The 21,330-nt window shown below is 46.6% G+C and overlaps 1 protein-coding gene across 1 annotated transcript in view; it reads left to right on the top strand.

Annotated features, from left to right (window-relative positions):
- The window catches only part of CACNA1I (calcium voltage-gated channel subunit alpha1 I), a 173,296-nt gene extending 152,471 nt beyond the window's left edge, over positions 1-20,825 (top strand). The window contains 8 exon segments of the mRNA XM_050324168.1: positions 631-709; positions 1,258-1,379; positions 2,132-2,470; positions 3,097-3,243; positions 7,412-7,528; positions 7,911-8,079; positions 8,930-9,117; positions 10,920-20,825. Of these exon segments, the coding sequence (XP_050180125.1) occupies positions 631-709; positions 1,258-1,379; positions 2,132-2,470; positions 3,097-3,243; positions 7,412-7,528; positions 7,911-8,079; positions 8,930-9,117; positions 10,920-11,621 (1,863 nt within the window). The 3' untranslated portion in view covers positions 11,622-20,825.
- Positions 20,826-21,330: the final 505 nt, after the last annotated feature.

Here is a 21,330-nt window from a genome sequence, read left to right as displayed (position 1 = left end):
CAGGCTTTGACCTATTATTCATGAGATGCATAAGTAGCTCTGCTTTCTCTCTTGGCTCCTTCATAGTCCCCGCTCTTCTCCTCCTTCTCAACACACATCTTAAAAGTACGTCTTTACTCTTCTTCCTTCCCACCTGCCTACTCCTCCCACAAGCCTTGATGTAACCTGCACTTGTAGCTGGTGCTGGTGTACCTGTGTCCCTGTCTCCTCGGAGCATTGTTCTTGCACTATTCACATGATCATAACTTCAAGGGATTTAGGCAGTTTGGTGGGGCCTGTAGCACTGCAGGGCATGTCTCCATGCTCTGACTCACAGCTTGTCCTTCACCCAACCAAACTGGCTTCACTTTCTGAGCTCCTGCTCCAATGTGCTTGTCTCCAACTGTCCCAGAAACTGCACACTTCAGTCAGCTCTGGCCAGATCTTGTGCTGGAGTGAAGGCAACTGAATAAAGAGTCCAGCTGCAACTGGAGCCACGACCGATGATTTCCCTAGCGTTGAGCAATTGTTTGGTTGCATTTGTACACCGTGAATTCACTGCTGTTCTCTTCAGGCTCTGAAAGGCAGAAACACTTGCCTGTACAGCTGAAATGAGTTTTGGGATAGGCTGACCATGCCCTTTGCTTTCAGGTGGGAAACCTTGGACTTCTTTTCATGCTCCTCTTTTTCATCTACGCTGCTCTGGGAGTGGAGCTCTTTGGAAAACTGGGTAAGTCTCAAGCAGACCATGCTCCAGTGTGAGCTATAGACCTGCTGGTTGAGGTTTCTCAAAATCAGTACTCTTTAATAAAGGGACTGAATTATTTGATGGACTTTATTCTCTTGTATGCATAATTGATATAAGAGGAATTTCCTCTAAATTCTTGTTGTCCAGACAGTCTAACAAAATAAAAGCAGCCTCTAATTTCTCTTATATTCTTAAACATTTACTTTCCTGCGCTGTATTCCTTGATGTTGCCTTTAAGATTACAAGAAAACGTTAGGGAAAGTTTGTTTACATCTCTTGCCATGGAGCATTGATCAAGAAGAAAGGCAGCACAATGACATATTCGGAGGATGCTTCTGAGCAACCGAGTACACCGCATGATATCCCAGGGCTAGGCCATCAGGGATTTTTCTGTATTGATGGCCAACAGCCAACTGTTGGGCAGGGTGCTGACACCCATTACCTGAAGTCTTCAGGCTGTGAGTTTGTGTTGTTGATCTCAGGGCTGGTAACGTATCCTCCACTGAGTGCTGCAATCCCCTTTTTTTCAGTATGCAATGATGAGAACCCCTGTGAGGGCATGAGCCGCCATGCCACCTTCGAGAACTTCGGGATGGCCTTCCTCACGCTTTTCCAGGTGTCCACAGGCGACAACTGGAATGGGATCATGAAGGTAACTACCTTTGGGGCAAGAATCTCCTACTTATGGGGAGGAGAAGTTCTGATGTATGCTCTGTTCAGCACTGCTTGGGCTTGCAAAGGAAAGGAGCACAGAAGCTGGGTTGATAGATAAGGTCCCTGCTTGGTCTAGAGTCTCTCTCCCCACTGTGGTAACTCAAACCTTGGGCTCATCTAGTCCTAGAGGCACCTGATTGAGAAAGTGCCAATTTTCCTTGGGAGGAACAAGACGGCTGTCCAGGCTAAGAGGAAATATTCACTGTAGTAAGGTCTGTCATCAAAGCTGAGCATAGGACATGTGTGTTGGATATGGCATCCATCTGCAGAGCTACCAGAAAAATCCAAAATAAATACTTCCTTCCTGCAGAGGACACAGAGAAAGAAAAGTTTTTCGATCACATTTGGTGCTTTTGAATCTGGAGGGGAGAAGAGAGTACCAGACTGCTCATTTTTGGTCTTGCTCACATGAGTGGGGCTACAGTGGCAGCAACATGTAATGGTCTGAAAGTAGTTTTCTCCATATGCCTTTGGATGTTTTTCCTCTGAAGCAGATAGCATATGCAGAGATAGTGTACCAGATTCTTTGGGGACCTCATTATCCCAATGGGTATGGCATGATAGAAGTGTTTGCCTTGTTATTTCCATTGGCATCAGTGATTTTTGGCAGGAAGAGAAACCAGTATTTTATTCTTACTTCAGTTTTTTCTTCCTTCCATCGTTCCCTCTCAAACCCAACTTCCCCTCAAGGATACTTTACGTGACTGCAGCCACGATGACCGGAGCTGCCTCAGCAACCTGCAGTTCATCTCCCCACTGTACTTTGTCAGCTTTGTGCTCACAGCCCAGTTTGTCCTCATCAACGTGGTGGTAGCCGTGCTCATGAAACATCTCGATGACAGCAACAAGGAGGCCCAGGAGGATGCAGAGATGGATGCTGAACTTGAGCTGGAAATTTCTCATGGGCTGTGCTCCCGCAAGTCAGGCTCTCCAAATTCAGGACAGGGAAAAGGAGCAGGAACAGGAGGAGATGGTGGTCGAACAGATCCTGAAGGACATCTGTGCATGAGATGTTACTCTCCAGCCCAGGTGAGTACACCTTTGAGCTTACTAACCAAGCTGCAGCAAGTAGCTGTGGGTAGAAGCTGGGCAGCCTAGATGACTGAGGGCTTAGCAGTAGCAGACAGAGTCTTCCACCTCAGGGTGAGAGGTTTGCTTTCAGCAGTAGGCTTTTGAGTTGGTAGTGTCACGCAGGGACAAGGCTGTGACAGCAGTGTGTCCTGTTTATTGTCATCATGGTGTAGGAACCTAAGGGCCAGCAGAGGAGGGATGGAGCAGATCAGCTAAAGGTGTGACAGGAGCAAATTTGAGATGGGAGCTCAGGAGATGAGTGCAGGGGAAATGGCATATGCAGAGCGAGGAACTCCAGAAATGCTGAAAGGGAGGTGTGAGCAGTGCCGGGATGCACTGAAAGTGAGTGAAGACTGTCCCTCATTTTTTATTTTCTTTTTTTTGCATTGAACTCTGGCACCTTTACACAACCTATGGAGCAAGTGTTCCCCCAGTGACCCTGTGCAAGTACCTGCAGAACAAGATGCTGCTCCAGATGAGTCAGGGTGGAGAACCCATACCCAAATTCACATGAAACTTAAAAGCAAAAAACTCGACATTCTTAAAATGATCTCTCCCGTCCTCCCCCCTTTCTTGTCCCCTAGGAGAACTTATGGCTGGACAGTGTCTCTTTAATTATTAAGGACTCCTTCGACGGGGAGTTAATGATCATCGATAACCTATCGGGCTCCGTCTTCCACCATTACTCCTCGCCGGCCATGTGCGAGAAGTGTAACCATGACAAGCAAGAGGTAACCTGCGTACGAGGATGTGTGAGGGGACCCTCCCCCCAGGGCCTGCACACCCACACCCACATGCCTACAGGCCGTCCGATGTGTGCTCCTGACTGTAGACTGTGTAGACAGTAGACCTTGTTGACCTGTGTTTGTTATTTGTTGTGAAGTGCTAATACTGCCTCTAGTACAGGCCTGCCCTGTTCAGCCACAGGTGGATGTTTGAGGTGGTGGACAAGTGAGACGTGATCGGACACAGGTCAGGAGGGACTGAATGACCTATAGAGAAATGATTATGAAGGCATCCTGGCAGCTCTTGTAGTGTTCAATTCTGCAAGAAAAGGCTAGGTCCAAGCTCATGTTGTATGGAGGACTCAAAGGATCTCACCCCAGTGACAGCACTCAGAAGCAGTTCAGTGGGAGATTTAAGCATGTGTTTTGTCCTTGTTTTAAACACGTGCTTGTTTATTCCCTGTTGAGGTCGATGAATTAAGCACATGTTTAAATGCCTTGTTGAGTAGAGTCACCCTCTGTGAGCAAGGATTGGTTTGTGGTGAAAACCAGTTAATTAGTTTGAGCAAAACCTAAACAAAAATGGGCCCACTGAGAAAGTTTGTTAGCTGACTAATGGGTTGTTGTTAAGACCAGGACACCAAATGGCTTAGATTTGAGCTTCTAAAGTTGGTACATGCTTTGGAGAACTACTTCCTAAGATATTCGTCTTTTCAGGTTGTGAAACTTAGGAACAAAGTAGTCTGGGAGGAGTAGAATTAATTTTATTTCTGAAATAATTTTATTGGATTTAAGTGCTCCAATTTTGTGTGGTCAGACTTGTGGCAGTAGTGTGGCTTATCTAACAGTAAGTTGGTACATCAGTGGCAATCTGCATTGTCTCCTTCCCCATAACTAACTTGATATGTTGCTATCGCTTTTAAAGAAACAAGGAAACTTGGGAAATAAGCTCTTATTGGCAAATTACTCTATCCATGTTTGAAGAAAGCATTATTTTGTTTGGCTTCAGATGCCTAGTTCCGATGTTCTAATTTTTTCTCAATTTTTCAGCTATCTGCCCATCCCCATAACTTCCCTTTGAAAGTACCAAAATGCAAACATCGCTGTAGTTTATTATTATTGCAACACTTCACAAATGGATGCTTCATTAGCGCAACCAAATAACTAGTTTTCAATTAACTGCGATTTCCACTGCTTTACTTAAGTCCTTATGTTCAGCAATTGGTGCTCAGCTTTCTCAGCAAATGAGATCTCCTAAGGCATTCCAGAATGATTACCCCAAAATTAAGTTATTTGCAGCTACTTTGCTACATTTTAAAACCTTCCAGTCTTCGGTAGTCCACTTAGGAATGAAGACAACCACACGGTATTTTACCTTTCCATCAAGAAAACTAGGTAGCAAAATCTTCAAGTGCAACCCACAGCCACAGCAGAGTTTGATATAATAGTCACAACTGAAGAATTATTCTTAGATCGTATTTTTTAATGGTTGTTATAGACCCATAAATTATTTTTCAAAGTTGACATTTCAGTACATCTAAAATGTGGATTTGAAAAGAAATTATCTATATATGCAAGAATAACTTTAGTAATAAAATGTAAGTATTTTATGTCTGATGATATGGATCAAAACTACAGCTCAGGATTTTAAGTCATAACTGATCATGACCTTCTCTTCATGTTCCATAGTAAAAAAACATTGAGGAAATTTTTTTCAACAGGAAATCACTTTATGGATATGTAGCTAACATCAGAAATGGACAGTCATTGAATTAGAGTTTACTCTGCTACATCAACATATTCAAATAGGTATTGTACACACAGAGACAGAACTGTATGGTCTCAGAAGCAATTGACAGCAAGTTACATAGGCAAAACAGTTTTTATCTTGTCTTCTTCAATACATGTGAATTCAAAAAAACCAGTATGCTTGCTGTCCACCATATCACCCTTAACTCTGCCCTTGTGACAAAAATCACTTATTAGCCAAAAATGTTCACTCGGATTTCACTGGTAGATTAATTAACCAAGATGCTGAGCACAGTGGATAGACACAACATTTAAACATATGCTCAAACTTGTTAATATATTCTAATTTTTTTGTAGCATTGAGCCCAGCACCTTTCCCAGTTATGCTCTGACACTTCATTTTCAAAGCAATTATTTGTTCGATTAAGAATTTTTGTAATCACAGGTTTATTTTTAAACTTATACCTATAAATAGTTATTTTCTGAGGGATATATGTGCATGGTTCAGTGTCTCAGGTTGGTGTTCCTGGCAGTTTTCATGGATTATGATCTAGTGACTAGCTCCTCCTCCTCCCACTGCAATTTTTAAAACTTTTTTGTTCCTCATCTTTAGTCAGCAAATTTTAAAATATTCTACAGTAAGTGAAGCAATAAGAACAAAACCTCCTTTTTTCATGGTGCTAACCTCTTCTCTTGTCATTGCTATCCTTCCATTCTTGGGATGGTTGACAGACATTTGTGTATTGGTGGTTGAAGTGTGTTTAACTGCTGGTAGGAGTTTGTCAGTGAACGCTAGTGAAATGTGTTTCCCCACCTGCAGTTTATCTGTTCATGACTTTGTTGATGATGTTTTTTGTGTAGATCCCAGGTGAATTTTCAAGCAGTGACAAACAGACTATTCTGGCTTTTGTTGAAATCCTTTTTTTACGGATGGAGAAGGTAGTCACAGATGTTACCACGTTTCACGCTCGTGTCTCTACAAGCACAGCTGTAAGGCTGTTTTGGTGTAACAACCTCTTAGGCGAGTAATAGATAAGTGCACACATTAAGTGGGACTGAAGGAAGACTGTGTTTCTCCACACAAGTAGTTGCTGACTGGTGGTTGTGTAGCATGCTTGATATAAATTCACTGTGGGCTCTCTGTGTGTTGGTGCTCTGAGGAGCAGTTGTTGGTTTTGTGCTCTCTTCATGGTGGAATGGCACCATGTTCCTGTGTCAGGATCTCTCAAATAAGGATGTCATTTGTGCCCTTTGTCTAAATCCATCTCTGGTTTTCCATCCCATTTGTTTAAAGTGCATTATTCCTCAAATGGAGACCTCTTCCACTCTCTGGCATTGGCACAAGCCACTAAACTTCCAGCTCAAAAGAATCTTCTCTCCAAATGTTTCACCTGCTGTCATGGCACAAAAGCTGTACCTGCCTCTTGCAAACACAACCACATGGCCAGAAAGATACATGGCCAGGAAGCAAGCTGCCCTCATTGAGACAAGACAACCCAGAATATAGCTCTCAAGAGTTAGCTGCTGTCGGTGTGAACTGGTGGGACTCTAGAGATCAGTGACAGAAATCCAAGCACAGGAGGGACAAAGCAACTGCAGTTGCTTTTCAGGCATTGTGAGAAACAGTTGTCAGGCAGAGGGGATTTGAAAGCTTGGAGGAAAGAGGATAGTAGAGGGTCACATATGGTATGAAACAGGCCAAAAGATTAAGCAAGGTCAGGCATGGGACTGGAGGAGAGGCACAAGGATAAGAAAGATGCAGTGGTCAGACTTGCAAGAGAGCGCAGGTATGAGTGGGCGGGAGGGGTGAGTTTAGGGATAAAGAGCAAGATGGGAGATAGTGTTAGGTGAAGTCTTGGGTAGGTTAGAGGGGAGGGGATAGGGAAGACCTAGGACAGCTGGAGGGAAACAGGGTTTCAGTAATGAAGGTAAGAGAAAATGAAACGCATGATACTGGCATGAACTGCAAGAGGCATGACTATCCCTGGAATGAAAGCACTTTCATGTTTAAGCAGGGCTGTCTGCGGTGCCTTCAGAGAGAGGGGTTCACTCCTCATCCCTCAGCAGAGCAGGCTGCCTTGTCACTGGCCTGAGGGAACCCTCTGCCTGCCTGGCTTTACTTGCAGGGCCCTGGGCCAACTGTATTGCTGTGACAGATTCAGGACTTTTCTTCCAATTCTGGCACTAGAGGAGCATGGACTGGTGGTGGGCTGCTTGCAGATCATCATATTTTCAACTTTCTTTAAAAAGTGATTTCTCCTGCCCAGCCCAGGTCTGGGTTAGGCAGTTCCTGATGTATCCAAGGGAGTATAACCTAAAATTGATCTTGGGTCCACAGGCTCTCACTTATCCACCATAAACAGTGTGGCTGCTTGAAATGTGAATGCCAGGCATGACCTGTGATAGCTCCTTTCCCTTCCTGCAGGTCCAGCTGGCTGAAATGGAAGCATTATCCCTCAACTCAGACAAGTCCTCTTCCATCCTTCTAGGAGATGAGTCAGACAATCGAAACACTTCTCAGCTGAGTCCTAAGCAGATCAAGGTCAGCCCCAGGTGGTCATGGGCATGTTACACCATGCACTGTATTTATGCCCCTGCTCATTTCAAGTGCTCTGTATTCATCCAGGTGTCCCTGCTGAGGAATATAATTCTGGTCATTTTTCGAGAGCTTCTCCATAGAGACATACCATGGAGAAGGATTTGAGGAGAACAAAAGGATATATATTTTTGAAAGTTCTCTTCACTACTGTTAATAACTTCCTCTGAATGAGTCTAAATTTAGGGGACTTGGGTGGGAAAACTGAGCATCTCTTAACTAGTTTGAAGGTATTATCAGAATCACCTCTTTTTGAGGCTTTGACAAGTCTGCTCTACCATCTGCCATTAAATTTCACAAGGCTTTGCCCTCACTAATTTTCTTCCAGCAGGATGGCCAGGACAGCCCTGACTTCAGTGGGGCAGAAAATCTTGGGGAATGCCTGCTCCCAGCATCCAGTGAGAATGGCTCTACAAACCCGGACAGTTACCTATGTGAAATGGAGAATACTCCTTTAAACTCAGTCCAGTCTTGGCTAAAGCATGAAACTACCAAAGGTGAGCACAGTTCTCATCGTTCTCCAAGTCTGCTGAAAGTGTGGGTTGGTTCAGCTCTTCTGTCTTTCCCCTGCTTCCCCTCTACCAGGAATGGAGTTAATGTGACGCGAGGAATTCCTAACCAGGAATTAGCTTTCAGTTTGCTGATCTTCAGGAATCGTGTGAGGAGCAGTTCCTTCTTTAGCTGCTAGATATTGTATCTTACCTCAGACATGACTGTGAGAAGTATCGTAAAAGAGCTGATCCCCATTCACAGTAGTGTGCCCATGCATGGTCAGAGACGAGTAGGGACAGATTCCCTTGACATGCCAGCTGGATGAATTGTGCTTACTCAGCATGGTAAAAAAACCACTGCTGCCCCCTGCCACCAGGTACAGTTTCAGAGAACATGTAACACATGTCTGTCCTTGGTGGAAGTGCTCCAGTTCTACTCTAGAGCATGCTCTTGGTCTCCTGTGGTCCCCACATTCCCAAACCACCACTTTATTTATCTCCCTTCAACCCTTGCCTTGCAGGATCTGGGATGAAAATCCTATGGCAGTGGTACATACTTTGGAGAGCAACAGCAGGGGCAAGCTGGGCTGTCACTTTATGACTCTGAGTCGTGTTAGGTCTTGTGGGTCTGGTGCAGGTTTTTGTGCAAATGGTCATGGGCATGTTACACTAGACTGGTCTGAACACCAGACTGAGGCTTCTTGGCCAGGAGTGCATGTCACTGAATATCCTTTGTACACTGGACTTGAGGACCCTCAGTGTAACAGCAGCAAAGGCACCAAATCAAATCAGAGGGCTCTTAAACTTTCTTTTCCTTCTATTTCTATTCTCTTCCCCTTTTTTGGTGCTCTGTCAGTCCCTCCCAGCCCCTTCTCTCCAGGTGCATCTTGCCCTCTGTTACCTGTACCAGCAGAATTTTTCCACCCAGCCACCCAGACAGGGCCTGAGAAGGTCTCAAGTCCACACAACCTTCCTAAGATCTCTCTGCAAGGCTCATGGGCATCACTGAGATCTCCAAGCGTGAACTGTTCACTTCTTCAACAGGTGAGGAAACTCTTCTTCCCTCTGCTAGGAGAACTCACATCACATCTAAATGGGTGAGGGGGCTGAACGAGGACGAGGGCAAAGGAAAGACAGAAGCAGCTGTGAACATGGGCTGGGTAACCTGGATCTGTTGGAGGAGCACAGTGGAGGAGCAGAATGCAGGGGGGCTGGGGAGAAGAGAGGGTGGCACAGCAAAGGGGTGCTGTATAGCTTTCACCCCATCAAGTCACATATTCTGCTCCTTTGGATCAACAAATAGTTTGACAGCTGCAGTGAGCCCCCCATGAAGATGAAATCACATCACTTTGTAGCTCACCCCTGGGTCCCTGGCACTGAGTGTGCTGCAGACACCTGCATGCACAGCAGCCACAGTGTGAGCCAGGGAGATGACAGCTTTACAGCCTCCTTGGGTTCTCTTAGCACCGTGACTCCAGATCACACACCTTGGTTGGACCAGGCTTCGACCCACCTACATCCTCCACAGCCCTTAGTGCCACATCCACACGCTGTGTCCCTAAGCTCACTGTTTTCCCCTGCCCACTTAGCTCTCACATCCCAGGAAGGTGCTATCTCTTTCTGAAAAAGCAGCCATTTCTCACTAGTGAAAGAGAAAAATAAAAGCACTGGGGGAAGATCAAGTGTCTCTGAAGAGCAGAGGAGGCAGAGATGAAAGCCCAGTAGAGATCCCTGTTACTGTTCTTGGAAGATACTCCAGGAACAGGGAGACTCTATTCCAGACAAACTAAAAAATAAAATCAGATGTTATCCAGCTACATGTGACAGACACTGTTGGTACAATACAAATATGTGTAAATTCACCAAGGATAAATTAAGCCTTCATGTGAGACCACTGAGTTGTTGCAGTGTTGAAACTTTTGGTATAAGTTAAGATACAAAGAGGAAGAGCTCTGGATCTGGCATACCACTGGGACAAAAGTACTGAATTATTGTAAAGGAGAAATTGGTAAACTTCTGATTATGTGATGCAGACTGTGTTGAATAACTGGTCCAGGAAACTGCTTCCAATCCTACATGTATCATTTCCAGTGCAGTGTCCCAATGATGATCTCTTAGCACAGACCAATTTCCTAGAAACAACTGAAATGCTGCTTAACTAGCTGAGACCTGACACAAGGAAATTAAAGCTGTTTCCTCTTCCTGCTGGAAAGGGACCCCACCTTTCTGCCCTAAATACCATCATTACCATTAGTGCTGGTCAGAAGAACCATGAGGACTCTTTTCTCTCCCCAAATATGACTGATTTTTTTTAATGAGCAGAGGTGTATATATACAAAAGTCCCCTAATTCCTGTCCAGCTGATAGTTTTGATGTGTTCATAGCCTATATGGCAGGTTTATAGGAAAGCCAAGAGTGAGGACCCACAGGGAACCTCTGCTCCGCTGCTCCCCTGGACCATCAGTGCTCAGGGAGAGCCTAGTGGCAGGGGCTGCAGAGCTCACAACTCCCCAGCTTCCCTTCCCTTTGGTGGAGCACTTCACATGGGAGGCCTAGACTCATCCTAGAGTAGAATTAAATCAGTTTAAAATATTGAAACCTTTCCTCCTCCTTACCCAGAAGGAAATCCCTTGGGCAAGCTGCAGAGCTGGTGCTTTGTAGCATTGCGTATGTGGTTTATAGCTGCCCTTCCCGGCAGAGGAGAGTGAGAGAGGAATCAGAGTTTTTCCCTTTTCTTGTGGTTTATTTTCACACCCCAAAGTACTCCTAAAACAAATAAGGCAAAGTCTCTTGCCCACTGCCCATCTACTTCCTGAGAACTGTGTTTTCACATTCCTGCTCCCCAGCCGCCTGACAGTGATACGTCGCTGGACAGCCGGAGCAGCAGCTCGGCAGGCAGCCTGCAGACCACGCTGGAGGACAGCCTCAATCTCAGCGACTCTCCCCAGTGCACCCTGGACCTCCCGGTGGCCCTGTGTCCCATGCCAGCTGCGGGCAGCCAAAGACCCCTGGCAGGCCCCATCTCCCCTGCCTCCCGCCGCCGGAGCCTGCGGGGCCGGGGGCTCTTCAACCTGCGAAGTATGTGTCGTCATCAGCGCAGCCACAGCAGCGGTGGGAGCACCAGTCCTGGCTGCACTCACCATGACTCCATGGACCCCTCTGATGAGGAGGGGGCGGGCAGCAGCCTGCGGGGGGGTGGCAACAACAGCGAGCCCTCGGAGACCCTCAGCAGCCTCTCGCTGACCTCCCTCTTCTCGCCCCCACCACCAGGGCTGACCGTGGTGAAGAAGTGCAGCAGCACCAGCAGCCTCCACGCCAGCCCCTCGCCCCGCCGCCCCACCACCCACCACGCCAAGCCCTTCTACACCGTTGACCCCCGGGGCTTCCTCTCGATGCCGTCCTGGGTGACGGACTTCTGCAAGGACACCCCCTCGCCCAGGGAAGGAGAGGAGATAGACGGTCCCGGCAGACTGGGGACAGGGGGCCGCAGCTCCCCGCTCCCTTCTGAGCTGGAGCTGGGCGACGGTGTCAGCAAGAGAAACAGATGAGGGTCCCTGAGGTTCAGGGAGGGAGCATTCGGCCGCTGGCATGGGGAGCATGTTTCACTAGCTTCTCCCCAGCAGCAATTCCAAAGGATTTGCAAGAAAACAAAACAGGCAAACAAAAATTTATAAATATATATATACGTAAATATATATATATATTTTATATATATATATATATATAAAATAAATACTCTGGTACCGTACCTCAGAGGCATGGGAGAGTGCAAGCAATACGGGAATGGTCCTGCCTAAGGCAAGACCTGGACCATCACCACAGAGACTATAGTGACAAGAAGAGGCCATGGGGCTTGTAGGGACAGGCCCCTCCAGCCAGGTGACTGCCACATGGCAGCTGTTTAGTTATATACATATACATATATAGAGAGATCGATTTATTTATTTTTTTTACCAAGAGATTGTGAATTTCAGAAAGTACTAAGGAGGAACAAGCGAAGGGGGGCCGAAGGAGCTGCAACACCAAACAGGCAGGGTGGGGGCGAAGGGAAGGGAAGCAGCGTGAGCAGCAAGGGAAGAGCTTGCCTTGCCTGTTTCTGGGAACTTCCTTATTGTCCATGCTTCCATTTCAAACATTAAAAATTGTGGGCCAGATCTTCATGGCAAGTGTAAATTGGCAAAACACGATTGTGTGCTGTTGGTGTAAAGCAGCAGAGCTCTGGCTCAAGGTGGATTCACGCTGATTTACAGCAGGTGAAAATCTGGCCCCAGCAGCAGGGAAAAGCAAACAGCCATGGAGCACAGGAAACATTTTGAGGTGAAAAGCCTCACTTCGAAAGGAATGTGTGAACACATCAGGCGTGATCATGGAAAGAGGGGATGGAGGCTGCATGGCATATTTTTGTTGCTGTTTTGTTGGGTTTGTGTTTTTCATTTTCCAAAGAAGGAAAACTACTAAGGGAAAAAATTACAAGACTCATGAAGAAATTTGAAGTGGGAGAGGCAGGATAGAAGGAAGGCGGGAGGTAAAAAGGGGAGAGCAAATTGAACTTTTCCTCCTTTCATTTACAGTAATTGTGATTTTTCTTTTTTAGAAGCCCAAAGGTGCAAAAATCAACCCTAGAAAAACCTATCTGTTATTTTTGTATCTATAGCTATATATATTAAAAGCAAACTAGAATATTAAAAAATACATAAAAGCAAAGGGGGCTTCAACAATACAAAACTCAGTCAGTTCCCTGGCTGAGAGCTAACCCTATTCCAAGTTCTAGTGGGAAGACCCAACAAGGGCAGTCTCAGCTCAGTCGTGACTCTGCCTCCTCCCCAGCATCATCCTTTGGAGTTTTCCTGATTTGCATCAGTGTAGTGGGGACCAGAGTCCTGTTTACTGCCAACTGTGGACATGGAGAGCAGGGAATACGTGTGTGTGTGTGTGTGCGCGCGCATAAAATTGTAAGGGTGTTTATATATGTTGTGTCAAGGCTGACTGGCTCACTGAGTGAGCTGGAGAGACGGGTGAGAGGGACAAGGAGAACTGCATCTCTCCTTGTCTCTGCCTTGCAGAGCAGTGTGAGTGGAGAGGCCTCCAATGTGGAGGGTGAGGGCAGATCAGCTCCTCTTACCATGACCTGCCTCGGGATCCAGGATGCAATCCAGTGAACACAATCCTCTCCCAGCGTGGTTGGAGCAAGGCCTCCAGAGGGTGCATCCCTCCTTCATTTTCCAGAGGTATAACTGCACAAATCTCCTTCCTGGCAGGGCCAACCTGGATCTCCTCCTGCAGCAACGTCAAGGTGTTGTACCCTTTGCAGATTTGCAGGTGGGTAGGAAAACCACCCACTTGAGGGGGACAAGGAATTTCAGACATCCCCTGCCACCCCAGGGAAGTTCTACTAAGCTGTGTCAGAGAAGATGGAGTGGGAAGGGCAGCGGGGAGAAGACAGCGGTGCAATGGAGATGTGGAAGTTTGGAGGCTGGTGCACTGAGAAGGAGCGGGGCTCCCTCAGGGCCTCCTGTCCCATTTTTTCCACTGGAACAAGAAGGCCCCTGCAGCCCTCACAGAGGTCTCCCAGTTGGCATATGAAAGCATTGTAAAGTGGGCAGCACAGAACAGATGTTCTGATAATATTGTGACCTGTCTGACTTTAAAGCAGCTGCTGCATCTTACAAATTGGGGCTGTGAACAGTGAGCACAACAAATGGGACCAACAGCCAGGAAAAGGATAATTACTGTGTGAACTTAATTTATTTGCTGGAAGGAGTGTTTGCTGTGTTGCAAGTGTGCATACTGACTGCAGGGAGGTCAGACCTGTAAGGAGATAACAGGAGAGCCTGGGTCCTTGTCCTTGCAGAAAGGATACAAATCTAGTTTTATTAAAGCAATAATAAGGGTCTTTAAATGCTTTTTTTGCACTGGTGGTTCTTTGGGTGAGTTGCCCATGCTTTCTGTCCTGAGGAGGGACGAGAGACATGGTTTCACATCCTCAGGGAAGGAGGGAAGTTACTCCCCAAATGGCTGAGCAATGATCTTGGGTTGCACAAGGCTTAGACCCAAACCCAGAGCTGCTTTGAAGCCAGAGGTAGGGCTTAAAAAAAAGCCCCGAACAGTAGAAACCTATCCAAACTGAGTACAATTCAAGGCAGAGTGTTTCCTGGAAGATGGCCATAAGGAAAATGGACTTGAGACTCCGAGCTGTCCTGGCAGTTGTGTGGGCCATGAAATGTTTCAGCAGAGGAATGGGAGAAAGGTGAGAGATAGAAAATACCCCAATATTTGATCATGAGACAAACATGGCCTGCACTTGGGATGGCTGGGAGGGAAGAAGTATCGAAAGACGGTGGGGAAGATGGTAGTGGTGGCCTCACAGGGTGACTCCAACCCCTAGGATGGATGCTCTCTCAGCTTATTCTTGGTTGTCCGTGGAAATGTTTTGAATGTGGTTTGGGGTTCATGGCAGTCATTTTGCTCTGAGGGTTGTCTCCCCTTTGCCTCCCATCAGGGTCATGCCAGCTCTCCCACCTCCCTGCAAAAGGGCTTTCACCCTCTGCCGTATAACTTGAGCAAAAGGCTTCTGGCTTAGGAAAGGAGGTTGCCATGGAAACAGAAGAGTAGGTTATCTTTAGAGAATATTTTGTCTCTCTCTTTTAATTATTTACTAACTGTTTGAAGAAGAAGGAAGAAACATCTATCCTTTCTGAAGAGGAAGAAGAATACTGAACCCCATCAAACAGTTTGGTTTTTTGCTGGGGATTTCTGTGGCGGGGCAGGTTGTACAGTTTCTCCTGGCAAGAGCTGCCTTTCCCAGCTATGCCTGGCTGTTGGCACACACAAAAACCTCTGTCATCACCCACCCACCTCCCAGACAACACCTGAGGGTAGCCCAGGATTTGCCCCGGCATCTTTTCAGCCTCCTGTACTCCCCACTTCCTACTGGGGACTATCGCAGGCAGTTCGTGCCAGGACTCTCTTTGCTGTCATCAGCCTGATATCACTGTGTTTTGTCCAGCTGCCACACTTCCCTTATGCCCAGCTCTCCCCCACGTCTGCCACTGAAAGCAGTCCCTCTCCCTGCTCGATGCTGAGCTCCTCCTTGAGCTCGCACATCTCTGCCGTGTCCTGCTCCCACTGCTGCTGCTCTTTTCATCTTGGCTCACCAGGTGTTTTTCTGAGTCTTTTTTTCTAAACCCTTCCTGTAAATTTTCCTCGCCCACCATGACCTCTGGGCCTGTTAGGGCTGTTTATTGCAGCTGCAGAGCAGAGCCCATCCCTAGTGCTTCCCACCTTCTCTTGCACATGGAATCAACAACTGCTTCAACCTGCCCATGGAAAACACAACAGTATCTAGTATTTCTTCTGCTCCCAGAGACTCTGACTCAGCACAGCCAAACAAGTGAAGTATACCACTAGGTGTGCTTCTCATGGCTTCTCAATCTTCATCTGTCTTCCTTACTACTACCAGAAGTTCCTTATGAAATTAGGTATATAGGAATCAATTGCCAGTGTGACCACTGTTTTCTTTCATGGAAAGTTGGCAATGTGGTGCATTTGGGTTTCTGGGGCTTTTTTGTTTCATTTTGGGGATTTTTGTGAGGCCAGGTCCTGTAAAGGACTGAATACCACCAACCCTCTTGAAATTAATGAATTGAGCAGGACTGGGGGAGGGCAGAATTTGAAAATGTTACTGACCGGGAAAATAATTTTTCAGACAGAAGAAACATACAGCAGAAATCCTTGAAGTGTTCAAGGAATTGAATTTTTTACTTTTCCTTTTTGCTGAGAATGAAAGGATTTCCACCAAAACGGTTCTCATGTCCGTAATGCTCACACAGGGCATCACAGAGGTATTGTGTTCTGTTCGGGGTGTGGTGACTGAATCCTTGAGACACCAGGCCAGCCATCCACCCACAGGGCATGGAAGATTGCTCCCCAGGCAGTGAGGTGTCTGCAGGAGATGTGCCCTGCACGTACACCATGCAATGAGGGCAAAAGTCTTTGTAAGGCCAGCTCAGGAGCAGAGACTTAGTTTTAGCCAATGTAAATAAAAACTCAGCATTTATTATGGAAGATAAGGAGGTAAGCAGCTTTGGTTCACTTGTTTTTATCATAAGAATTTCACAGAGAAGAGAAAAACTAAACCCCACTGATTTTTTAACTAGCCAAGACATAAAACACTTGTAGGAAGAGCTTGGTACTTTGCAAAGTCAGGCACCTGGGTGTGTGCCACCCAATTTGACCTGACTTCCAAATATCCCCTTCCCTGATCATCTGCCTTACTTCTCTCTTTTTTTATTTTTTTTCCTTGCTTTCCTTGTTATTTTTGTTCCTTGCTAGAGACTGGTTTCCAGTAGGAACTCACTACCTCCGTATCTTTGAACATATATATTTATTCTCATTTAAACATATATATTTCTTCTCTAGCACGTTTTCCTTCTTCTGCGTATTTCCAAGCCCCCTGTTTGCATCCACTAAGATCCTGCCACACTTTGAGCAGGAGCTGGCAATCTGCTATTCAATATTTATGCCTCCCGGCCACTTTTAGAGCAGATGTGCTCAATTTTGCAAGTAGGGAGCACTCACCCCCACCAGAACCAGCATACCAGACCCTGTTTAGCAGCATGTCTCTGCTTTTGCTCCAACATCAGCTGCGGCAATAAGGGCTCTGCCCTTCCCCTTATGTCAGCGATGGGATTGCACAGATGAACCCTATGATGAGATCATTCTCTCTTTGTATGTCAGCACAGCTGCTGAACATCTCTCAGGCTCATGACATTAATAAGAGTAGGGGGGACTCAGCACCTCTTGAAGTTGCTCCAGTGAACAGCTGGGCTGTTGCCATGCAAAGCACAGCAGGCTCCAGCTCACACTCCCTCTTTGCTTTTCAACGCTGTGGGCACAGAGGAATACAAATCTTTCCTTAGCAGTGTTGTCTGTAGTCGCCAAAGTCAGAAGATACAGCTCTCCCTTCATCTCATGGTCCACAGAGCAGAATGATAGCAGTGAGAGAGGCACTGCTTTTCCAAGACATTTTCCTGGAGATCAGAGCACTTTAACCCTCTGTCTTATGCTGCTTTAATTATCTGTATTAGTTTGGAAAACTTTGAAAGGTGCTGTAGCTTTATTTTGGTTTTTTGAGGTTTTTTTTTGTTTCTGGTTGCTGCAGCAATGTTGGTGCACACATTGCACCATGCTAAACAAATAAGCTCCTCCTGCAGCTCTTCCCCTCTCTTTCTTCCAGCTTACTCATCCTGGATGAAATTTTTGCACTGCAAGCTACCTGCTTGTGCTGACCACAGTGCAGTGGGATTTGTCATTGCCCTGCTGCGACCACTTTCTTTCTCTTCTTTGCTTTCTTATGACTGCTGCTAAGGGAATAGCACTGAATGTTCCTCCACTGGAGTCTGTCAGAGACTGTCAGAGTATCTCCAAAAAGAGGGCTAGCAACCACCCAGCACAAGCAAGCAGGGCAGCCCTCCCTCCTTCAGTCAGAAACACACGTATGGGCTAAGATGCTGCTTCAAAACAAAATGTCAGCGATACCATGGGATGTTGAGGATGGCAATCTGAAGAGAAAATATTTTTCAGTGAAACATCTTTAATCTAAGCTTTTGTTCTTACATTGAAAAGTGCCTTCTTAGGGAGAGAATCACCCACACACAAGCATGAGAAGTGTCATTCAAGAACCCAAGGTATGTGGTCCATGCACAGGCAGGTATTTCTATTACCCTGCAAGTTCTTGACATAAGCCTTGCTATCAAACTATCACACCTTTGGAGATGAAGTATCAGAGGAGTCCCCTAAATGCTCCTTATCTCCAAAAAAAGGGACAAATGGGGTAGCAGGTAAGCTTTCCTCTAAAACTAGCACCATCACCCTTAGCTGCATCTAATAATTGCTGGGCTGATAAGGATGAAAGCAGATGACCCCATTTCCCCTTTCAATTACAACTTCACCAACACAGTTAATTTATGTTCTCACACACTTCTCCAACCTCCTTATCTGATCTGTATTAAGGGTTTGTTTCAAGGTTTGTTCTACGCACAGAAATACTACACACATTCTAGATAAAACTAGATATTTCTAAGAAAAAAGCTGAGTGCAATGTAAATGGGGTGATGTGGATAAAATATCTGCTTTTGTGTGTATAGTCCCTCTATATACATGCAACTGCCCCCTCCCCCCGTATGTTTATATTTCCTAGCACAAATTTTTGAGATTATCTTCCATTGAATGTAGAGTTAATAACACATGAGAGACTGTTAATCATCATTGGCCACTGATTAGTTTCTGCTGTTATTGTAAACCCAGGCATAGGAAATAAATCAGGAAGAAAAAAAAAGAAGGGAAAAAAAAGGAAACTTACAACAAACAACATGGCATTAAATTAAAAAAAAAAAAAAAAGACTATTCTGAAAATCCCTCAGTGTCTGCTCAATATTTATTCTTGTGCTTCCATAGTCACTGATGCTTTCTCTCTGTGTGTGGGCGTAGGCGTATACCTGTTTCAGGGTGCCTGTGGCTTATAATCAGACCTCCCACTGGTCTCTTTTTTCAAGAATATATTAAAGCAGTAAACAGCCCAAACTGCTGACATGGGACACTGCTCACCAGCCGTCCCCACAGCATCGATACAGGCAATGTCTGGGCAACACTGTCTGTAACAAGCTGAAGAGGTCTGTTCTTGCCCCAGGGTGGTAAGCCCGATCCAGCCATGCACCACAGACCTGGAGCAAGGGGCAACCTCAAAGTGCTGCAGCCTGAGGGGTACAGCTTAGCTGCAACCCATGTGAGTCATCACTCAGGGAACCAGTGTCCGTGGGCAGGGGAAATAAGGGTGTTGGGGCTGGTGGGGAGCTGGAGCAGATCACACAGTGGGGCACGCAGGGACCTGGGGCTGTTGGAACCACCACAAGTGTGCATATGTGCATGTACTTGCATTCTTGGGGATCACTGGGACCCTCCTCACACCATGTAAATTGCTACTCCATCTGCATTTCAGAATTCGAACTGTGGCACTTCAGCATCAACAGATTTGCTCAGGAACCCGAAGAGGTCATAGGTCCATATCAAAACACGTTGAAACACTCTTCCTTTTGGGCAAGGATGTTCTGGCACCTACGTGAGGGAGGCCAGGGAAACACTCAGCTCTCTCTGCAGTAGAAACCACCAGCATGCAGGGCCCTGGCTGGGGTGGGCAAACATGGCAGTCACACCTGCACTGATCCCATTTTTGCAAGGTGGGCATGTCTGAACAGCCCAAAATCTCATAGCAAAGCAAGAGTGCCTGTGCAACTGCTGGTTCTGTGACTGGAGTCAAACGCAGAGTGCTGCTCCAGAGTGATCCCCCTGGGGCTCATCCATACTTCTACTCAGTAACCACTACAGAGGCAGAGCCATTCACCTCCATCCCAGCTAACTCAAACACCCTAATCTGATGGGACCAGTGGCAGGCTAAGCCCTGGGGCTGTGGGCACTGACTCCTTCCCAACCTGACTGGTAAACCAACAACCTTTCCTTTTGGGCTTGTACAGACACAGCATTTTAATGTTTAGTTGTGTCCAAGCAGCCTAGGTAACAAAGAGGTAAGAAGGCCTGAGAGGAACTTGCCCTAAGGATGGAGAAAGATAGTTAAGGGTACCTGGAGGAGGAGAACTGACTGCTGGCTCAAAACTTGAGACAGATGATTCACCTTGAGGGACACCCTGAGGGTGCAGATTTCTTCTCATCAGCCTCATCCTCGCTTGCTGCTGCATTCTTCTGCTCTGTAAATACCTCAGGAGTCAATGCAGTAGATAATGTGGCACTTTTGACATTTGAGGGAGGATTATCTTAGAAGTGAGTGTATAAATCTGCTTCATCAAAAGACCAGAGCTAAAAAGCAGATGCCAGCTTGCAGACCCTGCCTGTCTGGGATCTCCTGGTGGCAGTCTCAGAGGGACAGGCCCCATGTGTGCAGCAAGCTATGGGGCTGTTGCAGCACTTGGACAAGTCCAAGCATGTACGTAGGGAGGAAAAGAGGCAGCCTGGCAGGTTGTGTTGTTTGCTCTGGACTGGTGATGATGCAGTGGTGTCATTTTCACACTAAATGCTAATTTTCTGCTTTGCTGGCCTCAGAATCGCCTACATTCGTATCCTTCATTGCAGCAATTAAAGGGCTGGGTGCTCGAGCTGATGCACTTGTGATGAGCATGATTTTAATCGGTGTGCACGGGAGAGGAGGAATGTGATTGCCTTGCTGTTACTGTGGGAACATGTGAGAGACCATGACGGGTAGGAGAGCCTCTTCCCTGGTACGCGGCTACATCAGCTCCAGCACTGGACTGGAGAGTGCAGGTTTGCCACATCTTCCACTTTTCCACTTGGTCAGGAATTGCTGTACGACTTCAGCAAAACATTGGAACAAATCACCTGCTCCCCTGCCTCATGTTTATACCCCACGATACCACTCTCAAAGGTGCCGTGCACGCCATCGAGGTCTCCAGCTGATTGCGAGACAGGCTGAACATCACTTGCCTGTTCCCTCCAGTGGGGAGGCAGGGCAGAGGGAGAGGGCCACACTGCACCAATAAGATTCCCAGGTGTGCCTATAGGCAGAAGGTCCCTGCTGTGAGACAGCATCTGAGGTTGCTCTGCACAGGTGGGCAGGAGAGTCTATTTGTAAAAGTGCCAGGAAAGATATTACCGTGTAAGTACTTAAGCATTTACACTGTTTGCCTAAATCATAAAGCTTGCGCTGCTGGATGTGCTCACAGATCCTCTCTGCCTGTCCAGGTGGCTTAAACATCCCTCCAAATGGAAGCACAGGCTGTGACACTTGAATCCTTGCTGCTTTGCTTTCCCTCCGTGTGGCTCAGTGAGCATGTTTGGTGGGGAGGGGATCACTCTGCTGGATTCCCCAGCAGAGCTATACATCTCCCTGCTGCTGCCACAGCACTAGAGGAGTCACAGCAGCTGACATGGGCAAAAGCCCACTGACAGCTAGGTTTCCCTGTCATGTTGTGCCCCATGTCAAGGGATTTCTATGGGCAGGGGCATCTTCAGGAAAGGAACATCTAGAGAGAGATCAAACTCGTGTCAAAACTGCAGGAGCCTCCTGCCAGGGAAGCAGGAGGTAACAATATTTCTGGGGCAGATGACAAGCTTCCTAGGTCATCATTTCAGCTCCTCCTTGAATGTACCCCAAATCCTTCCTATTCTCCCTTCTCCTCTTTTCATCCCTTTCTCTCCTAGGTTCAGGTATTCGGTTCCAGTCATCTGATG

This window comes from Myiozetetes cayanensis, unplaced genomic scaffold (assembly GCF_022539395.1).
Source record: "Myiozetetes cayanensis isolate MyiCay16 unplaced genomic scaffold, myiCay2020 scf3, whole genome shotgun sequence".
Lineage (NCBI taxonomy): Eukaryota > Metazoa > Chordata > Aves > Passeriformes > Tyrannidae > Myiozetetes > Myiozetetes cayanensis.
The sequence above is the reverse complement of the archived record's forward strand: the minus strand, read 5'-3'. Positions and strand labels throughout refer to the sequence as shown.